Source organism: Sceloporus occidentalis, unplaced genomic scaffold, assembly GCF_023333645.1.
Source record: "Sceloporus occidentalis isolate IW3139 unplaced genomic scaffold, rSceOcc1.0.p SCAF_182, whole genome shotgun sequence".
Classification (NCBI taxonomy): Eukaryota; Metazoa; Chordata; class Lepidosauria; order Squamata; family Phrynosomatidae; genus Sceloporus; species Sceloporus occidentalis.
The window spans coordinates 349951-372475 of record NW_028317162.1 but is presented as its reverse complement, the minus strand read 5'-3'; the positions used below and the strand labels follow the sequence as shown (position 1 = coordinate 372475).

Below are 22525 nucleotides of genomic sequence, written 5' to 3'. Positions count from 1 at the left end.
CACACACAAACTTTTGGTTCAGTTAATAAATGGCATAAGACATGTGGCCCGTGGTTAAAACAATAAAATATGAAAAATGCCCACGTTACAATTGAAAGACATTCAATATTTCTTATTCAATGCAAAATGACTTTTTGTAGATGGTTGACTTAAGAGAATTAAACCTAAAATGTTAAGTAGAATTTTTATAAAATACATAGTGTTACCTGCCATCGAGCATTTGCTGTATACAGTTTTAATTTGTTATTGACAAATAAAACATTTTCTTTATTATTGCTCAATTTTTTTTTTTAAATCCGTAGGTTTAAGCCGTATATCAAATTTTTGTTATTTTTTTTTATTTAAAAATTGAAAATCATTAATAAAAGAAAACTGATTTGCTGAGAAAGCAAGCTGACTGCTGAGGCTTATTTTGATAAATTGCTAATGAAAACATATTTAACACAATACATTCAGCTTTATAGTTTAAGAAAAATGGACTCCAAATATTAAGCATTTTAAAAAGGTAAGAACCTCATTTTCTGGATTTAATGTCGTTTTAAAGTGAAAAGCTTGTCCAATTTGCACCATTTATTTTATTTCAGTTTTAGAAATATTACAATATATTGTGTTATTAGGAATTTGTTACAATTTGTATCTTTACATGCCTTTCTAACAAAGTAGACAAGCCATGGGTGGACAACTGCAGTTTATTACAGGCAACTAATAACTGAAGATCCCCCATCTACATTGGAGTCCAACATGGAGTATCCTTACAAACAAAGTACTATTAAAGCCCACTATTGAGACAATCAAGGGTTTTGCATTTACAATTCAGTGTCAGAAGTTAAGCATCGTTACATGTTTCCATTCAAACTTTGCATACCTCGTACTGATTTTCTATCTTTTTTTATATAAGCTAACAAACTGATTTTTTTTACTTGCTTACTCAAGGTGTTTAGAAGAAGCTGTGCCATGGAACTGTGGCTGGATTCTGAAATAGTTTTTTAAATTCCACCAGCTAAACAGGGTTCTTTCTCCTAGGTAAACGTAGACCACTTACTAATATGATTTTATGGGATTTTAAACCCTGCCAATTATGTTGTCCAGAAATTCTGCCAAGCCAAGTTCCTCAATTGCCTGGGAGGTATCTGTATGGCTTCCAGCATCCCTGTCTCCTCTATACTTCTGCTTCAGGCAAAGGGTACTTTTGGGAGATAGAGTTGCTGGTAGAAACATCCATCCATATGAATTTGTCATAGGTGAAAGACTTGGGGGGGGGGGGGGGGGGGGGGGGTGACAGAGTTATATAGGATTGCTTAGTGGACTTCTGTGCAAAAATACATTCTACAGGATCAAAGATGTTTGTATTAAGAAATACTTTGCTAACAGAAGAAAAATCTATCTAGTTAAAAAAAAAAAAGTCTTGTGTTGACTTAGCCCTTTGAATTAATTGTGAATCAAGTATTCCAAGTGGCCTGCAGCAAATTAAAGGTTATGTCACTGTGGTGCAGGGTCAAGCTTTTCTTTGAAGCATAGACTCACTTGGCATTGATAAGAGAGTGGTATATGGGTTTGATGACGATGTGGAGGTGCAGGGAATTGTCTATCAGGTATTCTGAAGTTCGTTTCTGAAGGTCAGCATGCACCAAGAAGTCAGACACTTCTTCTGTGCTTTGGTGGACAGTGTAGACATGCTTCACAAACACTTTTCCCTGTTGTCTCCTCACACCAACCAATACAGTTTTCTGGAAAGTAACACCTGCAAAGTCCAGACCACTCATGGCAGAAGTCAACACCAGACGAGGTCTCCCTTCTTCTAATCTGTTGGATTGAGAAGTTCCTGGCACGGACTCAGAGTAAACGGGTCGATGGCTGACAGGAAGCCACCGTGGAGAGAAAAGGGCATTCCATGTAATCTTCTTAGTGGAATCATGGTTGCTTGGTCCTAGCTGGGTTTGAAAGCTAAGGCTTCGGTCATCTCTGGCTGGATTGTTGATGATCCACTGTGACCCCCAAGAGGAAGAGAGGTAATTCCGAGGAACAAACATGCTGCAATTAACATCAAAATACTTGGCAAAGTGTAAAGGAGATGATGAATGGAATTGAAAAGCTTGATACAAGAGATCCTGGACTGAGCTGTAATACGTAACCAGCACCGTTGACTGTTTCTGGATCTGGAAAAGCTGACTCGGAGAGATCATGGCATATCTGATGGATCTGAGAACCTTCTCGATGATAGGTACATCTGGATTGTTTTTACTGACCCATTCCTCCACCGCATTGAACAACTCCAGCTCACTCTGCAACACTAGATCCGACCGCTGAATTAAGGATACCATGAGGTCATCACTTACGGTCACCCATTCACTGCTGCTTATGACAGTGGAAAGGTTCCATGCCAAGAACTTGAGGCAGCTTTCCTGTAGACCCTCATCACCCATCCTCAAGGCATAGTGATACCAGCTCACAACATGGCCCTGGGTCGACTCACTGGCAAGGTGGATTTTCATGTACTCAGAAACCCCTCTCTGCAAGGCTGCGACGTGGTACTTGCTGGCCAAGCGATGAAGTGGGACAGCTTGGGTCAAATGGACCGAGATCTCACCACAATAAAAGTACCTTAAAAAAAAAAAAAAAAAAAAGTTGCAAACTAGTAAGTACTTCAAAACAGAGAAATGCCCCTATCTATATGATTTACCCCAAAACTTTCCACAGACTCAATTGCCAGTAGCTAAGGGTATAAGAGTGTATACAAGCCCATAAGTACGTTTTTGGTTTCTTTAAAATACCATTAATGCATTAGAATGTAACTTTTTACCTTATAAATTTCTCAAACAAGACAGCACACTCAGCAGGTTCCTGTAGAGTCACTACGCTTTGATTGACCAGGAGCCCTTCAAAGACGTCGCTCTGTAGGGTGAGAAGCAGTTGGTGGGTGTGGATGACCTTCACCTCATCAGAGTTAATAGAGCGGACCCTCAGGGTGGTGTCGCTGGAGTTGCCATTTTGGAGGAGGTCTTGCAGACGGTGGATGAGCATGGAAGAGTGGTTGATGACAGCTGCTGAGGCATCGCTGGTGGGATCTTTGTGGGCTGCGTAGGAAAATAAATTTCATAAAGTCCATATCACAACTTCTTTGTTCTCACTTTTTTTCTAGAAACGACATATCTTAGAGACTTTAACTTTTAGTATTTGTTTTGTGATTATTCTTGTCAGACACAATGTAATGTTGATGTAGCACATACGGAAAGATTTTTTTCCTAGATGCTACAAGTCATGTCTTCTTCCAGGCATTGACTAGTTCTGTGTATTAGGAGAAAGGGAGAGGTGGGTGTCCTGATGCCTGTGTATTTGGGTGGAGAGAGAAGGAAGTGATGGCTGCTCATAGGTGGAATATAGGTACTTGCACACAATTTTGCTAACCTTATCCATGTGTTGGGGCAGAATATGGTGGCATTGTTAGGGAATTTACAAGGGGTAGTATGTACCCTGTCATCAGGGATAAGCAAAGTGTCTGTACAAGGTCATCAGTGTTCGTGGCAAGGGTTGTGAAGCTCCATAGAACATCAATAAAATATCCACCATGAGCAATGTTGGTGCTCATGGTGGACATACAGATGCCCATGGTCTTTATGTGTATTAGAAGGTAGTTTTTTGTGGTTCCCAGGGTATCAGTTTGGGATATTTTGATCTGTGCATATTATTACAAGCCACACAAATCCCTTCTTCAGACCGTTCTCCATCACAGGCTCATTTCCATCTGGAAAGTGACAGTATAAAGAGGTTTCCAGCCCAGTGACTGATTATATTCAATGCTTTTTGCACAGCAGTAAAAGGAAGTGTTCTGCCCCCCCGACCGCCTTGTTCCGCTCCCTTAAAATTTGGCTTTAGAAGTCAACTGGACAAAACACAAAGCCTTATTTAAGATCTTTTCACAGGAGGCAGTACAAATACACTATTTAATAACACAGTGAAAGAGTTTTCTTTGGAAATCTCTTTATAATAAAAAAAATATATATAAATATACACAACAATGTCCACAATTTGTCCCCTGTAACTCTTTCATAGTTGGAAAAGAAGTTTAACATTTTTGACAAAAAATACCAATATTTTCATATGCAATAAAATTATATATATCACATATATTATATATCTCAATATAAAATACACACACATACACTGTACAAGGATTCCCATAGGATTTATTTGATCATCACTTTGCAACACCCCTCAGTTATTCAACGAGTTAAAGTACTGTGGTGCTCAAAGAGTTAATAGTCCTATAGCATCTAAATTCTTTTTATTTTTGGACAGTATACATCATGGTCGGACAATGAATTTAAAGAGTAATTATTATCAGCTAATAATATTGCTAGGTGAATTTTAAAACAATTACCCAGTGATAATACATTTTTTTAAGCAAATAGTTGATTTAAAACTATTTATTCTGAATTATTTTGACATTCAATGCGTTGAGCATATTACTTTTAAATCACTTCTTACCACTAAACATGTAGAGCCGATAGATCTTAAAGTTAAAATTAGTTAGACCCAAACACCAAAAGCCACAGGGACGTGTCATTGGTACCTGCGAAGTAGTGTTTGGTTCATGGCATGACAACCTCTCAGAATGTAGGTACTTATTCTTACTACCGCAACATTGAATGTACCACATCGTATATTATACTCTTCCCCCATAGGTTCCATTTTAGGAGACCTCAACAAATTGTCCACGCTTTGTGATTTTACAAATTTTTATAAATAACTTACCTGCATCTGCAAGTGCTAACAGCAAGAGGTACATCCAGGTTGGCCAACTTGGTCTTTTGCCATCGCAGGGTGGTCTACCGCGTTCCATCCTTTATCCTCGCCCCCTTCACGATTCCTGGCAGCGATAACATGCCTCCTCTTTATATGGGATGCAGGTCCTCTCGGGTTGCTGCTCCTCACCGATTGGCGTAGCCGGGGAGTCTGCTGTTGCCGTGGGATACGATGTTTGGAGCTCAGGAGGTTGGAAGGATCGTTTTCACACCCTGTGTCGGAATACAAAAAGAACGACAGATGCTTTTCAAAATAAAAATCAAGTCGATTGAGACCAAATCTTTAGAATTAAAAATAATCATTTTGAGGTTTAGCTGTCCAAGGAAGAGGTTAGGAAAGCAGCGGATGGATAATAAAATCAAACCAGCCCTATGAATGGATGTCAACGATACCTTCTTACCAAGTGCTTCAACAGAACTTGGGATAAGAGACTAGGAAGCTAACATACGATAATTCCAAATTCCTAAAATGTGATAACATAGAAAGATCCATATTGGCGCCATATAATCAAACTATTACAAGCAGATACATGTGAGTGGCCAAAGAACAATGGAAAACACGCAAAGAATATGGAGCTTCCCAATGGGTTAAACATGAACAATATTGGAAAAATGAAACCCATTGGGAGTATTTAGGACAGGGGGGGCTGTGCAGGTCTTGGGGCAGATTAATGTATTTTCAAAACATGAAAAAAAAAAAAAAAAAAGTTATGGGTTCTACTTTTTATGTCTGAAATAAAGTTTAAAGCCAGATGATGATAGCCCATAATGTATAGCGGCTGTATAGTAGTCACAATATTGGGTACGTTAGGAGGGGGCAGCTGCAATTTGCATTCATGGGAGAAATTAGCAGATGGAGACTCGGACCCCAGGGGAGACAGTCTGGGTCAGCTTTGAATCAGTCTCTAGGGACTGTCTAATCCACAAACACAGAAAAGCCAGCAGACCCCTTTGGGGTGATGCGCCGTGTCTCCAGCCAGCGGGAATGTCACATTGGCACACATGTTTGTTCCACCATTAACTCTGAGATGCAGCAAGGCGTGAAGAGTCAGTCAAATCCTCTGTATTCAAACAGGGCTCATGGCAGCGAGACAAGATCTTAATGTGGCAAAGGAGGCCACACGCATACGTATCGGTCTGAATTAACAAAGAACCGTCAGTGCAGGTTTCAGGAACACACATAGAAAAGGGAAAACTAAATATTTTTCATATTACCGCAAGTATTGTAGGCACCTAACTTTGCAGGCATCGAGTAGTAAGTAAGGTTGTTAAAAGTTGATGCCTTGGAGAACTTGGAGAATTCACTGGCTAACACTGTGGGTGATATAGATCAGTGGTAGATGTCCATGTCAAGGCTTCTGAAAATCCTTGGAACATTTAGTCAAATGTCCATCACCAAGCCTGTTGTCACCTACCCTTGACTTTAAACGGAGACCTGGATGTGGTGCCATACACAGAGGATCTCGCCGTCTGCTGTTCTCCTTTCCGTGGAAGTAGGCGGATCATGGGATCCAGGCTAATCCTTTAGAAAATCGCCTATGGAATTACTTCATAAAATTGGGTAGCTGGTATCTGAAAATATGAAAACATACTTAGTTACGCAAGCCAAAGTACCACACAGTTAAAGTGGCTTAAAAGCAGCTCACAGGTCATATCACACCTTGATAATTTACTACTTTGTTCAAGATGCGGGAACTCAACATGTTCCACGAGGAGTCTGAAACGTCCCATTAAGATGCACCCCAGTTGATATAATGCTTTTATATTTAAAGACGGATCAACTTAAAGAAGATGCATATAATCCTCATTTTTGGCACTTTGTATTTTTTTTTATCCTGCTACAAAGTAACATGGGCCAAAATACATTTTTGCTTTAAGATACCTTGGAACACGGAAGAATGCCATGAGTACGCTTTTAACACACAAACACACATACATACGTACACGCTACACAAACACACACACAGCGTATGCACAGTCTACGGCTTTCTGCCACGATGGAGTTAATGACTGTGTCCTCCTATGTCCTCGTCCAAAGCTCACCCAGTCGTTCTCCCAGTGCATTGATCACAAACTGTCAACCGTGGCTGTCCTGAGGGCCAACTTTCTCCCAGCCAACTGTCCGCATCCCAGAGCAGACAGCTGCTGCCAGCCTCCATGTTTAACCCGTTCACTGCCTAGAGCATCTGAACAAAAATGCCAGCTGATACAGAGCTCCCAACAGCCCGAGGCCAAAAGGATGTACAGGGAACTCAACGTGCCAGAAATAAATGTAAAATGTTACAAGATTTCATTCACTTTGGTATATATCTGGTAATTGCTAAAGTAAATGAGCGAAGGATGATTTTTTTAATTCTAAACTTAACCATCTTGTTTCAAATTATTCTTGGGTACCATGAAATAAGAGTGAACGCAACCTTCATACATCTGCCAAAATTAATAAAAGACCACATTAACACCATGATCGCACCAAATTCTTTATGATCCTACATGATAATAAAATATGGACAAAATGGCATAGATCCTCAATCTCCCGATGTCATCAAGAATGCCAACTATTCTGTGTATCTATACGTATTTAAGAATGACCAATATACTAAACCGGAAGTAAATTCCATAAAGCAGTGTGGTGCTTTCATGAAGCAAGAATGAGGGGCGGGTCCTAAACAGACAAAATGGCTCCAACCCAATAGAATAATAAATTATAAAACATGAAATTAATTTTATCCCTTAATTTGCTAGAAACACGGAATACAGAAAACAGTATTTTCTACAGAATTGTTGGTTTCCCCAGCAAAAAATATATAGACCAATGCAGCATAACCCACAATATCCACTAGATGCCACTAGATAACCAGGAAAAGATATTTCTTGAATCTCCAATCATCTGCCTATGAGGAATTTAAAAGAAAATAACCTAAAAGACTGCAAATTATATATATATATATATATATATATATATATATATATACGTAACACATGCCTGACAAAGTTCGTACAGACGACAAACCGAAATAATGATCTTTTTCTGCTTGTACAAATCAGCCTTTATATGTTACAGCTGTGCCAGAATTTTTGGATTTCTCAGACTTAATACAATCCAGAAAAACAAAAAAAAAATATAAAAAAAAAATATATTAAAAAAAGTTAATTTATTAAAAATTCTTATTACTGAATTAGAACTTTTAAAGTGAGCTAGTTACTGTGATCTAGAATATGGCCAAAGTATGCAATAAGAGAAGGGGACCCTTGGTAGCTCCAGCACACGTAGGTGGTGTTGGCCATGTTTACAAAAACTTGGTCCGCGCTTCATATATAATCACTCACAATATTTTTTCCACCACGGCCCTCCTGTTCCACCAACAGTTCAGTGTTCTTGTGTCTCATCATATAAGCATAAGTCTGAAGAGACCCTAAAGATATACTAAGTCCATCCCAATATACAGTTGGCATACTAAAAACATATTAAGCAAGTGCAAGGATTCTTTTATAATATTAATACAAAAAAGGATGAATTTACTCTGATTCTCAAGGCTTGCATACTGCTTGATGACAAATTTCATGATGAGAGCTGTAGGGGTAAAGCTCAAACAACATGGCTTGATCCATTGCAACAGGCCACAATCGAGGACTCAAGTAGTTAATTAATGGCCAAGTGGTGGTAACCAGCAGTCACCAGGCTTAATGAGCTCCCTCATCACACCCGAGGGAGAAGCAGTGATAACAGGTGAGTATTTTCTTGATAACAGACCAACTGATGGTACAAAACATTCCCCAGTGCCTAGCAACGAGAGACGAGAATAAGGACACCGGCCAGTAGGTCCATTATCCAACACTCCTGGTGGTGAAATCATCTCATCGACAGTAAGGTCCTACAAGGTCGGCAATGGCAAGTTTCCAGCAGAAATTAACCAGACACAACAGGATTTAGTAGATTAGAAAACAAATGTATCAACTACCAATGTGGCCAATGTCATCGAATGAGTGTTTGTCTTCAGGATCTGAATCAAAACGCCGACAAAAGTTCTAAATTAGAATTCTAGATTTCTTCTACCATCCACCCTCCTGATTGATCTAGGTTTAGCCACGGAGACCCATCTCTGGTTCTTGTACTCTACAAGAAACCAAAAAGGTTAATTCTTCTGATGTCATTCTAATGGGATCACATGACCCTTCATTAAACAGAGGCCAAGATCAAAGCCGCATTATATCTGAACAGTGCTGCTTTTGTTTGAGTTGGGTAAACACCTTGTTTATTGTGGGTAATTGATGGGTACCACATAAAATGATCGCCAGATAGAGGTTAACAGCTCTTTCCTCAACAATCAGCCTAGAAAACAATGACCCTCCTGAAAAGACGGTTCTGAAAATGACCGACACGCAGCCATGGGGAACAATACGCTACCAAGTCAATCACTTTAACGAGGATTAACATAATTCTGTTTTAAAATGAATGCTTAGGCAAAATGCATTCTGCTGGATAATTCTGGAAAAAATGCCACGGTGTGTTTCTTCCTTTAATCTCTTTTTAACTCTTCGTTTACTCCATATGAATGAGCAAAGAGGTGCACTACAGTCCGGGTCAATCTACAAAATACAAAAAAATTAGAAAATAATATATATATATTGAGAAAAAATGTATTTAAATTATTTGCATTTTTTCTTTTTTTCTTGGCTTTTACAGTGGATTTGTGCACCTGCTAAAAGCATTTCAAATATACTTTTATAAACTTGTTTATTCCAATTGTGATTAAGACAAGCCATAGAAATATTCATACAGTATCTATTTGTATCGATTTATAATTTACTAAACATTTTTTGTGAATAATAATGAAAGTAAATAATATGAGCAAAACCACAAAAAAAAACAAGACAGACAGAATCCCTGGATAGTAGGCCAGTTTCTTGAGAAATAGTTATCATCCCATCCACATGAGATTCACACCTCTCTCTCTCTCTCTCTCTCTCTCTCTCTCTATATATATATAATTAGACATTTCTTCTTCCTTGGTCCATCTTTCCACATGTCATTTAATTAAAGTATCAAATCCCCAGAGTTGCACCTCCGTGACACCAGATATAACTCACCCACTGCGGGGAATAGAAAAACCGCTAGCATCTCATCCAGAGCAGATACACGATGTAGGAGATTAACTCCAACCACTCAACCAAAGGACATAAAGACGTGATTACTAGACTGAATGGTACGATGGAATTCCAGCAACCATAACAGTATCCTTCGAGATCATCAGTGACCTTCCAGATTGTTGTCTCATTGTATTTCCCGCAGAAGGGCAATATTTTTATTTCTCGATGTTATCCATCGGATATCCATCATAGCATCGCTTCTGTTCTTATTCTTGGGAAGGATACAGTTACAGGTTACATAGACAGATGAGTCTTTAGTGTGAAGTCCAGTATTCCGTGAGTGATTTTGTTTTCTACTAAAGGCTCTACTGAGCATGTGCAAGAAGCATACAGGAAGCATACTGAAGTATGCTTCCTCTTTCAGTAGAGGCAGAAGTCTTATTTCCAACTCTGATAATGGCACCAATAGGCCTTCAAACTAATGTTTCTTTGAATGACTTTGTGAGCTGTGTACACATAATTGTGGGTTTTAGAACCCTAGAAAAGAGGGGTATCAGGGGAGGAAAGGGGGGCAAAGGGATTTGGTTCCTAAAAACAGAGACAGTGCCACCAAAATAGGGACACTTGGGAGGTGTAATTGATGCGTTGGGGAACAGACAACGTTAGCATGGGGTATCAAGCTCTTAGTCCTGCTAGGCAATTCAAATTTGGCTTTAGCGTATAGACCCAGATGGTTTTATCAGCCATTACATACAGTACTGTGCATTTACAATATGTCCTCCCCGTATTTGTCCAGCACACTTAACATGTTATTCTGCATTTAGCTCCTACTTCCCAGTCCTTTATCTCCGCACACCCTGATTTACAGGAAAAAAGTCTATTAGGTATAATAGCGTTATGTGGGTGAGTGCTCCCATAATCATTTCTAATGGTAGTTTTAAAAGCCCCGGCAAAACCCCTGGTGTTAATGCGAGGTTTTCTTTGGTACAGATGGCAACAGATAAAGCTAAGTGACTTTATGTAATACCGGACTTCTGCTGTTACTGTCCCTAAAATCTGCCTCCCCTCCCCCTGCGTCCCTGCTTTGCCTCCATGAACAGATTAGTCTTTGTGATATTATATGGAGTTCTGGACCCGGCAGAATTAATAGAGATAGAAAGAAAAGAAAATGTTTTTATTGACGGCTTATCAAATCAGGGTGTTCATAGGTTCCCATCACTACTACAGAACCCTATTACATCACAGGCTAAAACTAAAGTGGAACTGCCACCTTTAATTTTGCTTGTCTTATTAAACATACTTTATATATTCCCTAATTTTTATATTTACCTTGTGCCTCTTTTGGGGCAAAGTCCTCGATATTTCACTCCCCCATCCTGAGCTTATTCTTTTATCGCTATCAACTTAACTTTCGGTCAATAAACCCTAAAAGCAATACAAAAAAAAAAAAAAAAAAAAAACAAGTATTTTAGTGCTGAAAAGGTAAGTACATAAACTTTTTCTAAAAACAGATATAATGCACTAGTCCGATAACTTAGGACCAGGTTTAGTTACACTGTAGTTCACAAAGGGTTAAATATGTTCCATTAACAGAACCTGCAACATGATCCTCCCTACCCAAAAGTTAAAGGGCTTAATTGCTGAAAGTGGGTAACCCCAGGGACACTTGTGTATAGTGCAGCACTGAAGGGGTAAAAATTGATTACACCGTTAACCCCGCGCCTGCCGCCTTAAGGATGCGAGTACTGTCCCTGGTGGGTAAAACAGGACGAACATCTAGCTGCTGTGAAATGCAACTCCCATTCACCCAGCCAGCTGCCAGAATATATTGAGTCCACCAGCAGTTGAATACATAGTGCATGATGGGGGTTGTAGTCCAAAGCAGCCGGAGTACAGGGGTTACCTGCCTCTGGCCATCACGCAGATCCTGAAGTCATGAAATCTTTAAAGGAAATGAATGTGTTGGTTGGTATATTAGTATATTAGAGGGCCAGCGTGGGAAATGGGGCTCTGCGATAAGATGATGGAAGAATGCCCGCATATACATATGCATTCACACACCTCCTCTCTGCCTCTGACACGCACACAGCATCTCTCTCTCCACTAGCAGCGTAGATCCCGCTGTATTCCTCAACCAGCATGCTTGGAAAAGAGCCTCTTAGAACGTACCTGTGATATCCTGCTCTCCGCGACACCAAGAAGCCAACGGCGTATAATATGTATTCCGAGAAAGTGAAGGCACCAGGTAAGAGAACTCCAACCAATCATCTCACGCTTTCGGGAAGTGTTTCTCCCCTGAGTTGGAGCGCTGCGGGGGTATGGCACAGCCAACTCAAGTGCAGGGAATGAAAAAGAATGATATATGTCCATGGATGCTTCTAAAACCAGGTGAAGTCTTACAACAAATCCATTAAATTAATTCATTAATATCAAGTGTTCTCTATCTGGCGAGGGACCTACACGGTGTACAGTAACAGTATCAGGGCTTGAGTATTACTTCCAAATCTATACGTACTGTATGTCTACGTAATACCCTCTTCTATCTAGACGTGGGCAGCACATCACAGATTTAAAACAGGTTTAAGGTCTATTTTATTCAAATTTTTTTATTTTGATTGTAAATTGTCAAAAAAAAATACAGCCGTCATAATATGAATAATTATAATTTGATCAGAAATTAGCATATGTGTATGTGTGTGTGCATGCGCATGTGTGCGAGTATGAAGGAGAAAAGTATGTTATGTCAGAGATCTAGATGTTATCAGATAGGACAGTGATAAGTGTACGATCCCCTCACTGTAAATCGGCAGTGAGTATGTTTATTTATAATATATATATATATATATATATATATATATATATATATATCACACATGGATCAGCTCATCTAAGACACACGACCTGGCTGTATTCCTGCACACTCTGCAGTTACTGCAACCGCGCACGCACAACCCAATAAGATTGTGTGTCACAGGAGACCTCGGTGGGATGATATATCCCCCAATTGTACAGTCATCAAGTCTTGTATTATTAGCTAATAAAACAGAAATATATTCTAGTAGGTAAGAGATTCTCCAGCCTGTACTAAATATACACTAGTAGGACCCTTAAGCTATGTAGATAACGCAATTCTTTGCTTTTTTTTGTCTCGTTCTACTCTTTTACCCAAAGAATTTGAACATAGAATTTGACGGCAGGTAAGACCCATTTGGTCCATCTGTAGGCCCATTTTATTCTGATGTAAGGAGGTGAATTAGTCTTTGGTCTCGTCACATTGGCAACTGACCTTGACCTTTGCTTATTTTTGGTAAGACAACTAAATCCATGCTTGTGTTCACCTGTCCCATCATAGATAATGGAAAATGCCAATCACGGAGTTCTAGGTACGTGTTCCTCTGAATGCTGTAGAAAAGTGGGTGGCTTTGCGGGTTAAAAGCTCTCCCGGCAGGTCCAGTGATAATGTGACATCAAAGGCCAGAAGAACTTATGAGAACACAAGTTCATTTCAAACACACAAACCCTGTGATGTCACTACAAGGCATGAACCCACCACTATTAGATGAATTCGGTCACCTCCGCCGATCCTCGGTTCCAGATTTCCCAACGGCGGCAGCAGTTCTTCTACAAAGAAAGACTTACCTGAAGTATTGTGTTTATTTTAGCCACAACGCTGTGTGAGAACAGGAGTTTAGACACAAATTTAGTCAGCAATCACACTTCTCTTTTACAATGGATAAGGTTAGGAATCTGCAGCCTTTTACACTAAACCTCTACTTGTTGACCAAAACCCAACTTTGAGCTCATAGAACGTCCAGTGAACATTTATCTGGTTGTCTCAAAAGACTTGGAGAAGTTCCATGTATTCCAAGTCCATTCCTAGAACTTCCTAGGACTTCTAGACCAGAGCACCCTACATCTGCCAGATCTAGGAGTATGTATGTGCCCTGGGGTTGCTCATGGTTAGCGTACCCCACTGCTTTCTCAATGAGACCCTTCAAAGATCCTAACCCTTTACTGGCTTATCATTCAGATGTATATGTTTGGTGGAATGCCAACTCTGGTAACCAAACCCATTCTATTTTCTTTTCTCACTGACAAATCGACCTGTCAGGACCTCGATATGTCCTGCTTAGAGGAGAGAAGAGAGAGAGAGAGGGGATGGGATAGAAGAAACATTTACATACAGAAAGTAATTTGAATAAGTACAGGAGAGAAGTTCAATTCATAGGAGGAGAAATGTTAGAAGAAGAGACTATAATCGAACACTAGAGGGTCAGAGTTTTCATTTGCTGAGAAGCTGGTAGATAATTGGAATGGTCTCCTAGCAGAAGTGGTAGAGGTCAATACAGTGAGGGTATTAAACATACATGAGATAGGGCATATGGCTCCTGAATCTACGACGAGACCAACGACTGATTAAAGTATGAGTCTTTACAGCAGGAGAAACGGGCGACTAGAATGGACCTGATCCAAACACGGCAAATTTTATGTTTCAAAAAAAAAAAAAAAAAAAGCTTGGTTAACCAGTTCAAGCAGGGATTCTAACTCTGACAACACATAATATTATACAACCGTAACCACTATTAAGTCTGTGAATTAGGTATAAATAGGGGGTTGGTGTAAAGTCCCCCCCTTCATTGTTGAATCATGAGAGGGACATTTCTATAAATTCTCGAGACGACAGAAACGTGTTCTGTTTTGCTGCCGTATTCTGCTAAAGGGTTAAGCGCTCTCCGAGTCTTGATCACTCACACAAAACATGAATCATATTTAATTTATCCCTCCCTGTGCGAAGGTTCAGGGAGCAGAGAGGGAAAATACACATTAAAAGCGTCAATTATGGCTAATGTCTTTATTTACTGTGAGCGATCGATAATAATTTGTGTTTTGGTTTTAATGAGATCAGTCAAGTGTAGCCTCCTGTGCCAGAATTAACCTGTTCCTGACTGCAGCGCTAGCCAAAAAGAACAGCTTGGCTATTGTGATCTGTATGGAATAAGAGAGAGAAAGAACTCTCCCCTTGTTGCCCCCTCTATCAGGGCTTCCATAGGGCAAAAAAGGCAATGGCCAATCTTGACTACCTGCGATAGGTAAATAATCTGGAAAAATTCTAATTCCAAGGGTCCTATCGAGCACAAGTTGAATTTAATTCAATTTTAGTAAATTTCTCTAGATGATGATCCACAATCTTAAATTTACACACCAAAAAAAATCAATTGACACTTAACTTTGTGTTTAATGATGTCATCACCAGCTGCGGGTTTTAGAATTATTCATGGAATCAGGTCGAGTCCCGGAGAAATAATATATAAGTTAGAACCGTGCTTAATTTTAAATGCCAAGCCTCAGCAGAACACTGTTTGGAACTTAGGGCCACATACAAGAGAAAACTTCAATTAATTCGGGAATTCTTAAAACTCATGATTATGGTCCTCAAGAAGAGAGTTTGATGTTCCTGAGCTAAAAAAAAGTATTGCCGCAGATTAGTGGTTTTTAAGTTATACCTTTGAGGGCTCGTTCCACCTATCTGTACCTCATCTCCCATCCTTATTTTTAGCCGATTTAGATTTTTTTTGTTTTTTTCTATCAGGACTCTGCTGATGGTTTATGAAGATGATCCTTCCCCAGAACACCACCGAGTTTCCTCAAGTAGAGGCTGAGCAGCAGGAAAAAAATCCCGACCCGTCCCCCTGTGTCCTGGGCATCATCCCCATTATATATTACAGCGTCCTCCTTTGTCTCGGGTTACCAGGTAAGACTTCCGAGGACAAACGTAATGCCCACGTGTACATGCTGCCATTAATGTCATAGAAACATAGAATCTGCTGGCGGATCAGACCCATTCGTCCCGCCTGGTCTGCCTATTCTTCCAGCTGTGCATCCCAACTACCTTGCATGTCCTCACCTTTAAAACGGTAAACTAGTGGGAGGCCTATGGGCCCTATACAGCTGTACCCCCCCCCGGATGGTAGCCCTGGTGTGGACATCCAAGGTACAATCAATGAACCCTAAAACTGTACGCAAGCATGGACTTGGCCCATCATAGACCAAGATGTCCCGAGACTGAAATAGAGGAGATAATTAAACTAGGTTTTATTTCTGTCCATTTAAACTTTTCGTCGTCATTTATAACTGCAGATTATGAATCTATTTTCTGTAGCAGATAAATAAATAGATGACCCTATTTGATTTATTTTTAGGCCTCTGCAAATGATGCTATCAGAAAAAAAAGGCTCAACACAGCTAAGACGGAGTCATTTAGAATTAATTATGGAGTCTCAAATACATGGTTGCCTAGGGCTGGACATAGCCATGGTGTTAATTTCAGCGGACTGTATTTTTAGCAGCTCGGCTACCTCTTTCGCTGCATATCGTACATGGGGAACACTGTTGTGATTATCATGTAATTGTTTCCGGACTCTATCGCCGTGGTAACGTGCAGCTGGCTGCCGTGCGTTGATTACCTGAAGGATACCCGCTAATTATCACAATATTCTTAATTGCGTTATTAGATGCTGATAAGCTGTTTCAGGTATATAAACCGACAGAGTTGGCTGGATTAATGAGCCGAATTATTTGCCATCTCATGCAGGAAACACGCATCGGTTACCAGCCCCAGTATACGAGTCTCTATGTGGGACATTTTAATGTGGACTGGAGTAAAAAGTACCCCCCCAGAGGGGATTATTCAAAAAGACCTCAACCATTGCTCCAACGCTGGCACTTCTTATATGCCCAAAGCTATACCATAAAATAGGCTTAATACAGTACAGCTAGATATGGCCACCATAAATGGTGGTTTTATGCCAGCAGTGGGGTCTTACTTCGCAATATGTTGTACGCCACAGCCAACCCAAGTCTATTGTATCTCATGCAGCACGTTGATCGTGGGCCAGCAGTCTGTGACCCTAGGACATAACTTAAGACAATATCTTTTTTAGAGGTGACCTTATGGTCAAATGTAAGTTATCAGACTTGTCCATGTACTTTTAGTTTGGTCAGAACTTGGTGGAGCTTGGGTCTTCAACAGTTTTCCCAAACTAAAGTCCTGGATTTTGGGAAGGTTCTCAAGGTTCTAAAAACTCGGTGAAATGTTTGATATCATGGTTTACTCGACACTTTGGGGCAATATTTGACACTTTTAAAAAATTATCATCTTAAATCAGACATTAGTGAAATAATATCCCAAAGTATTTAACATCAAATCGATCTCTAATCCAGGCCCGGACTGGCCATCTGGCATGCTGGGCAAATGCCTGGTGGGAAGCTGCCTGACTTAACGCTATATGTCCCCAGCGGCCGATCAGGGCACCAAATGCCATCTCTCACATACATCTTTATGGCGCCATTTTGGAATAGAGTAGCTCACAGCAATACAATATACTTTTCCAGAAGGCAGTGGCTGTTGGGTTCCAGGAGTTTAATAAACCAGTGCCTTTCTCACCTCATGAAACCGTTATGACTTCCGCCTACACGATCTCAAGGCTCCGGGGGCCGAGTGATCAGAGAAAATCAATTTATATATCAGCACAGAACAAGCCTTGGGCAGAGAAAGCCAATACAAGGCTTTATTGTCTTCCTATAAAGACTTAATACATTGACACGCGCTTATTGAAGCTGTCACATGCAACAGTAACGCAGTTATACAGAATCCATGTAAAAATACGGACATCCTGTACATTACACGCACCAAGCGCTCAGGTCCAAGATGGCAACTCAGCCCCAGGCTAAAGTAGGGAAATTTATTTTAAATAAAATGTGAAAGCTAGATAACGACCCATTTCCCATTTAAGGTAAAAAGATTTTGCTTTGTTCCATTTAATGCAATTAAACGTACCTCTTCCGGCCACATTTATCACCAAGATTCTATGCAGTGATTCACAGAAATGGCGAATGGGAATTGTTTGTTTAAGTTGATCTGGGACGAGTTCAGCCAGCATGTTGGAGAGAGGGCGCCCTGGATTAAGATCGTGGTATTTCTTACAACGTCAGCTAGTGATTAATGCATCTCTATTCTCTAATGGTTGCTGGCTCTCAGTTAATAGATAGCCTTTACTTGTCATCATCGGCAGAAGTCCCTCCGAGGTGCTTGCCAGCTTTGCCTGGGTACCTGTTCCTGCACACGGGTTATCTGCGTGTGTTTTCTCACTTCATTGCAGCATCTCCATGGCAAAGAGAAGGCGACGTGACAGCTCGCAGCCCTGTGCTCTTTCACAGCGTGACGCTGCAAGGATAACGTCTACATCCCACAAGGCACACAATGTCTATTAACACGTATGCTTGGGGCCATCGCAGGATAAAATCATATATATCTCCTTAATATTCGCTCCATATTGGCGCAATAGTATAATTTAAATATTGTATATCTTACTTTAGCAGTAGATAAGAGTCATAACAATCCCGGTATGGCCAAGTATCTACCCAAATTGCTACCTCAAAATCACCCTGTGAGTATTATTAAGAATGGATTGTTCCTTCTCAAAGGGTTAATCCTCGGTATATAAAATACATATTTTCCCAGAAATATAGACTACTAGCTATGAGTTTTAAAACTCAATCTGACCTTTAGACACTTTAAAGAGTGATCCATATGTTTGGCATTGTGTTCTTTTTGACGATTGGAGCTAATCATATCAAAGATCGTATGGAATGCTGGGACCAGCTAGGTCCATTTTTGGTTGTATCCAAAGCTACCCCTGAAAATGTGAATTCTTTCTGAATTGGATATTTCAGAGAATTTTTGTTGATGTTGCTCCTTGGAATGTTAGTTCTAACAGTATCATATCTATTTTCTCCACTCTAGTGAATCTCCTGAGTGCTGTGGTCCTTTCAAGACTGGCTTCCAAAACCAAGAAATCCTCATACATCTACCTCCTGGCACTTACCACCTCAGATATTCTGACTCAAGTTTTTATTGTCTTCGTCGGATTTATTTTGCAAACTGCCATACTCCACCGCAAAGTACCAAACGCCTTCATACATTTGGTCAGCGTTCTTGAATTCTCTTCCAATCATGCTTCTATCTGGATCACAGTTCTCTTGACCATAGACCGGTACTTGGCTCTTTGCTACCCCCTGCAGTATCGTTCCTTGTCTTACCCCGAGCGCACTCGTAGGATCATCGCCATTGTCTTTCTCTCGGCATTCGTAACCGGAATCCCGTTCTATTGGTGGAGCGATGTTTGGCGAGATCCTGGAAGCCCAGGGTTGATGGATCGTATACTCAAATGGGTCCACTGTTTCTTAATATACTTCATCCCCTGCACAATTTTTCTTCTTACCAACACCGTTATTATTTGTAAGCTTCGGAAAAAGACGGAATCCAAAAGGTACCATCTCCATTTAGGTAAGACCACAGCCATCCTTATGGGCATTACCACTGTCTTTGCCGTGCTCTGGGCTCCAAGGACCATCGTCATCATCATCCACATGTACGTGTCCTCTGTGAACAAAGACTGGAGGGTTCACCTGGCTATGGACATCGGGAATATGTTGGCCCTACTCAACACTGCCGTAAATTTCTTCCTTTACTCTTTTGTGAGCGTGAGATTTAGGGATACATTAAAGGATGTTCTTTGGCTGCCTAGACCATGTTGCCCGAAGGACAGAGAAAAAGAGCAGAACGAGAGCTACAGCAATTCTTTGAAGCCTCTGGAAATTCCCATGGGGACGGTGATCTGAGAAACACAATGTATCTTTTTCATATTGCAAAATGCATTCGTGCTCAAATGGTGCATCATATAATGGATATGTTAAAGGGAGAGGCACGTTCCAATATCTCCTCGAGCATGTTTATCATACCAGCACATTGTATGAACGTGCCTCATGCATGTAATGATGTTGCAACAATTAGTGTATTGTCCAACCCTACAGATGTAGGTCCAAGATACCCCCGTCCAACCCAGTGGGACACTGAACTGCTGTGGGGACAATAAAAAGAATGAGTGGAACGGGTGGAAGACATAAAAGATGGTGTTTGAGTTGAATGAAGATGGGACAGTGACAGTTGAGCTGGAGGGATTTGAGCTGAAGAGAATCCAGCGTTTAGAAGCGTTAATAATTAGCCCCATATTAGTGCGCGTTCCAAATCTGAGATGTTCTATAAACACTGCATGTGATCTACAGCAAATGTTTTTATGTGAAATTCTGGTGCTCCAACCTTTTTTAAAGCAGAGTTTACATGGTTCAGGAACAAGATGAACAACACATAAACCTGGTTAAAGACCAACTATGGCATTCCAGATCCCTGGCTGTAATAACCTGATAAGACAATTCAGGGAGACTCTAGTAATTGGGTTACAAGTCCCTACATGAGCGGATAGTAGAATTCTAAAGCAATCTACTGTGAAGAATCATGGGAAATGAAGGACACGTGAAATTCAAGGGCGATGCCTTTGATGGATATCAAAGCCGGGGGAATACAAACTTGACGAAAGTAAAAATGGGACATTAAATAAAAATAATAACACAAGCGATGGATGATTTTGTGTGCTAAATTCATTTTTTGTTTTATTTCAGATGCGACAATTTATCTTTAACACTTTTCAAAGTTCTTCTTTGTAAGCAAAATTAGCAAAGTGCAAAGTAAGGTTATTTGATACATATTTCTAGGCAAGCAGTCAGGTGCTTTGAAGTTAAATCCATCAGGTCTGTCGAATGACTGGCTGACGCATTTTATGCTTTTAACACTTTAAAACCCTAGGCTGCTGAGATAATGTTGGTCTGTTTTCTTTTCTCGGCACTCATTGTAGGGCCATATAGTAGGAGGGAAGTTGGACTTCTCATGCTAGTATCAGCTAATACATTAGGTGGAGAGCCCTACTCGCAAGCTTACAATTTTGAGTATTAGGGGTATGACCAATAACTGAATAAGTTTGAATCTTCAACAGGAGGAAAAATGGGTTGAATAGTTATTTGTGGTCAAACCATCATTGTTTATTATTACCTTTAAATGGCATTTCTCCTACGAAGACACTTATTGTCCCTTTGGCCTTACATATTCTATAGTGACCACTAGGGGGCGCACTGAGCACAGATATTTTCCTAGATATCCGCCTCCTATTGGATACATTATAACAGTGTATGTAGCATAGACTACCATGTGTATCCAACAAACATAATATTATAAAAAAAATAGATACATAAAACTATGTTATATTAATCTTTTTTAACCAATACAAACAACAGCTAACATGATAGTTTATGCAAAAACAAATATTCAAAACCAAGTGAATTTTTTTCTGGTCCTCTCAGAAATAGACAGTCCCAATAAGCTTTGATATATTGGCTTCACCAGTCCTGATCATGGTATACCATGTTTATATCTTTTTTTTTCCCATTACAACAGATAAAATGAAAAAAAAAAATATATATATTATACATAATATACATATAGATCAAAACTTTGTATTTTAGCACTTCTTCTAAGAAACAAAAACTAGAATTTGACATTTTGCTAATTTTTTACCAGAATACAAATAAGAATTGGTAAGACGTTACTAAGAAACAAGCATACAGCTATGAACACTAGATTGTGCACCCCAGCACAGACATGGATACACAATACACACACGCACTTTCCTCTAGAGCAAATCCATTTAATACACCGCCTTGTCTTGGCAAACGTCAAATGTCATATTCCTATCTCGACACACGTTGAATTTCTTAATTGACGTGGCTAAATTTGAATGCTGTAGACACATGGAAACATTTTTAATTGGTTAGGTTTTTTTTTTAACGTGTCTTTGGCAACTGAGAACCAAACAGTGTGATGGTGGTCTATAGAACCATAACGGGTCATCAATGGTGGTATTAATGGACCTTAACTCTGAAGATAAATATTATCTGAATTAGGTCACCTGTATTCAAACAGGGACTTGAGACTGGGGTAAAATCCCTGGGACACAGGGGCAAATCCTGATGGTTCGCAGACACTCTTACATACAAACATTCTAAACTCTTATAAATCTGGGATATTCATGTGGAACAGCTGGACAGAAGCATCTGGGTCCAAAATAGTGACATCTCTCCATTAGGACATTTCCATGGGACAATCCAGTCCATATAGACATCCTACCAAGAATGGTCTACAATCTGAAGGGTGTGGAAAGATGGTCACTGCCCTTTCATAATCCCTGGTATGTACCTTGAAAACATTTTCTAGAATCTCTGTTTTACATGCCAACCAGTTTATCCAGCTCATATGGCCTACAGCTAGCCCAGGACCATGCATGGTTTCCCCCACATGCGCTCTCAATGTCATTTGTCTTTTAGAAGGTGATGCATGTGTGAAGAGAGAGCGTGGCGGGGAGGACCAGCCCAAATCTGCTTTGTGTTCCCATAACAGCCTTAATCAGGTCTTGTACACAAACACCACCCCCGCCTGCTCTCCTGTGTCAGTGTTGCTGGCTGTCAGGCAGCTCATATCAGTAACTAACTGACCTTCTTGTGGGCAAGAGCTGGGACTGCTCCTTTATTTACAGGCAATACGCCTAGTGCTGTGGCCAGAGTTATCAGGGATGAATATACTCTGACACGCACCAGGTCCTAGGAATGCTGAGAGTTGTAGTCCACAGCAGATTAAAACGCACGCCACTCCCTATCTGTAGTGTCACTCCTAAGGCATTTACTAGTTG

General features: G+C 40.2%; 2 protein-coding genes across 2 annotated transcripts; one reads left to right on the top strand and one right to left on the bottom strand.

Annotated features, from left to right (window-relative positions):
- Positions 1-1520: 1520 nt before the first annotated feature.
- On the bottom strand, positions 1521-6308 carry LOC149278723 (BTB/POZ domain-containing protein 17-like). Its single transcript, XM_089501805.1, has 4 exons — positions 6218-6308; positions 4785-5015; positions 2801-3074; positions 1521-2601 (listed from the first exon to the last, which is right to left on the bottom strand). The coding sequence occupies exons 1-4, from the start codon at positions 6306-6308 to the stop codon at positions 1521-1523; spliced, it is 1677 nt and encodes a 558-aa protein (XP_089357931.1).
- Positions 6309-15503: 9195 nt separating this feature from the next.
- On the top strand, positions 15504-19571 carry LOC149278722 (G protein-coupled receptor 142-like). The gene is made up of 2 exons (XM_089501804.1): positions 15504-15642; positions 18694-19571. The coding sequence occupies exons 1-2, from the start codon at positions 15504-15506 to the stop codon at positions 19569-19571; spliced, it is 1017 nt and encodes a 338-aa protein (XP_089357930.1).
- Positions 19572-22525: the final 2954 nt, after the last annotated feature.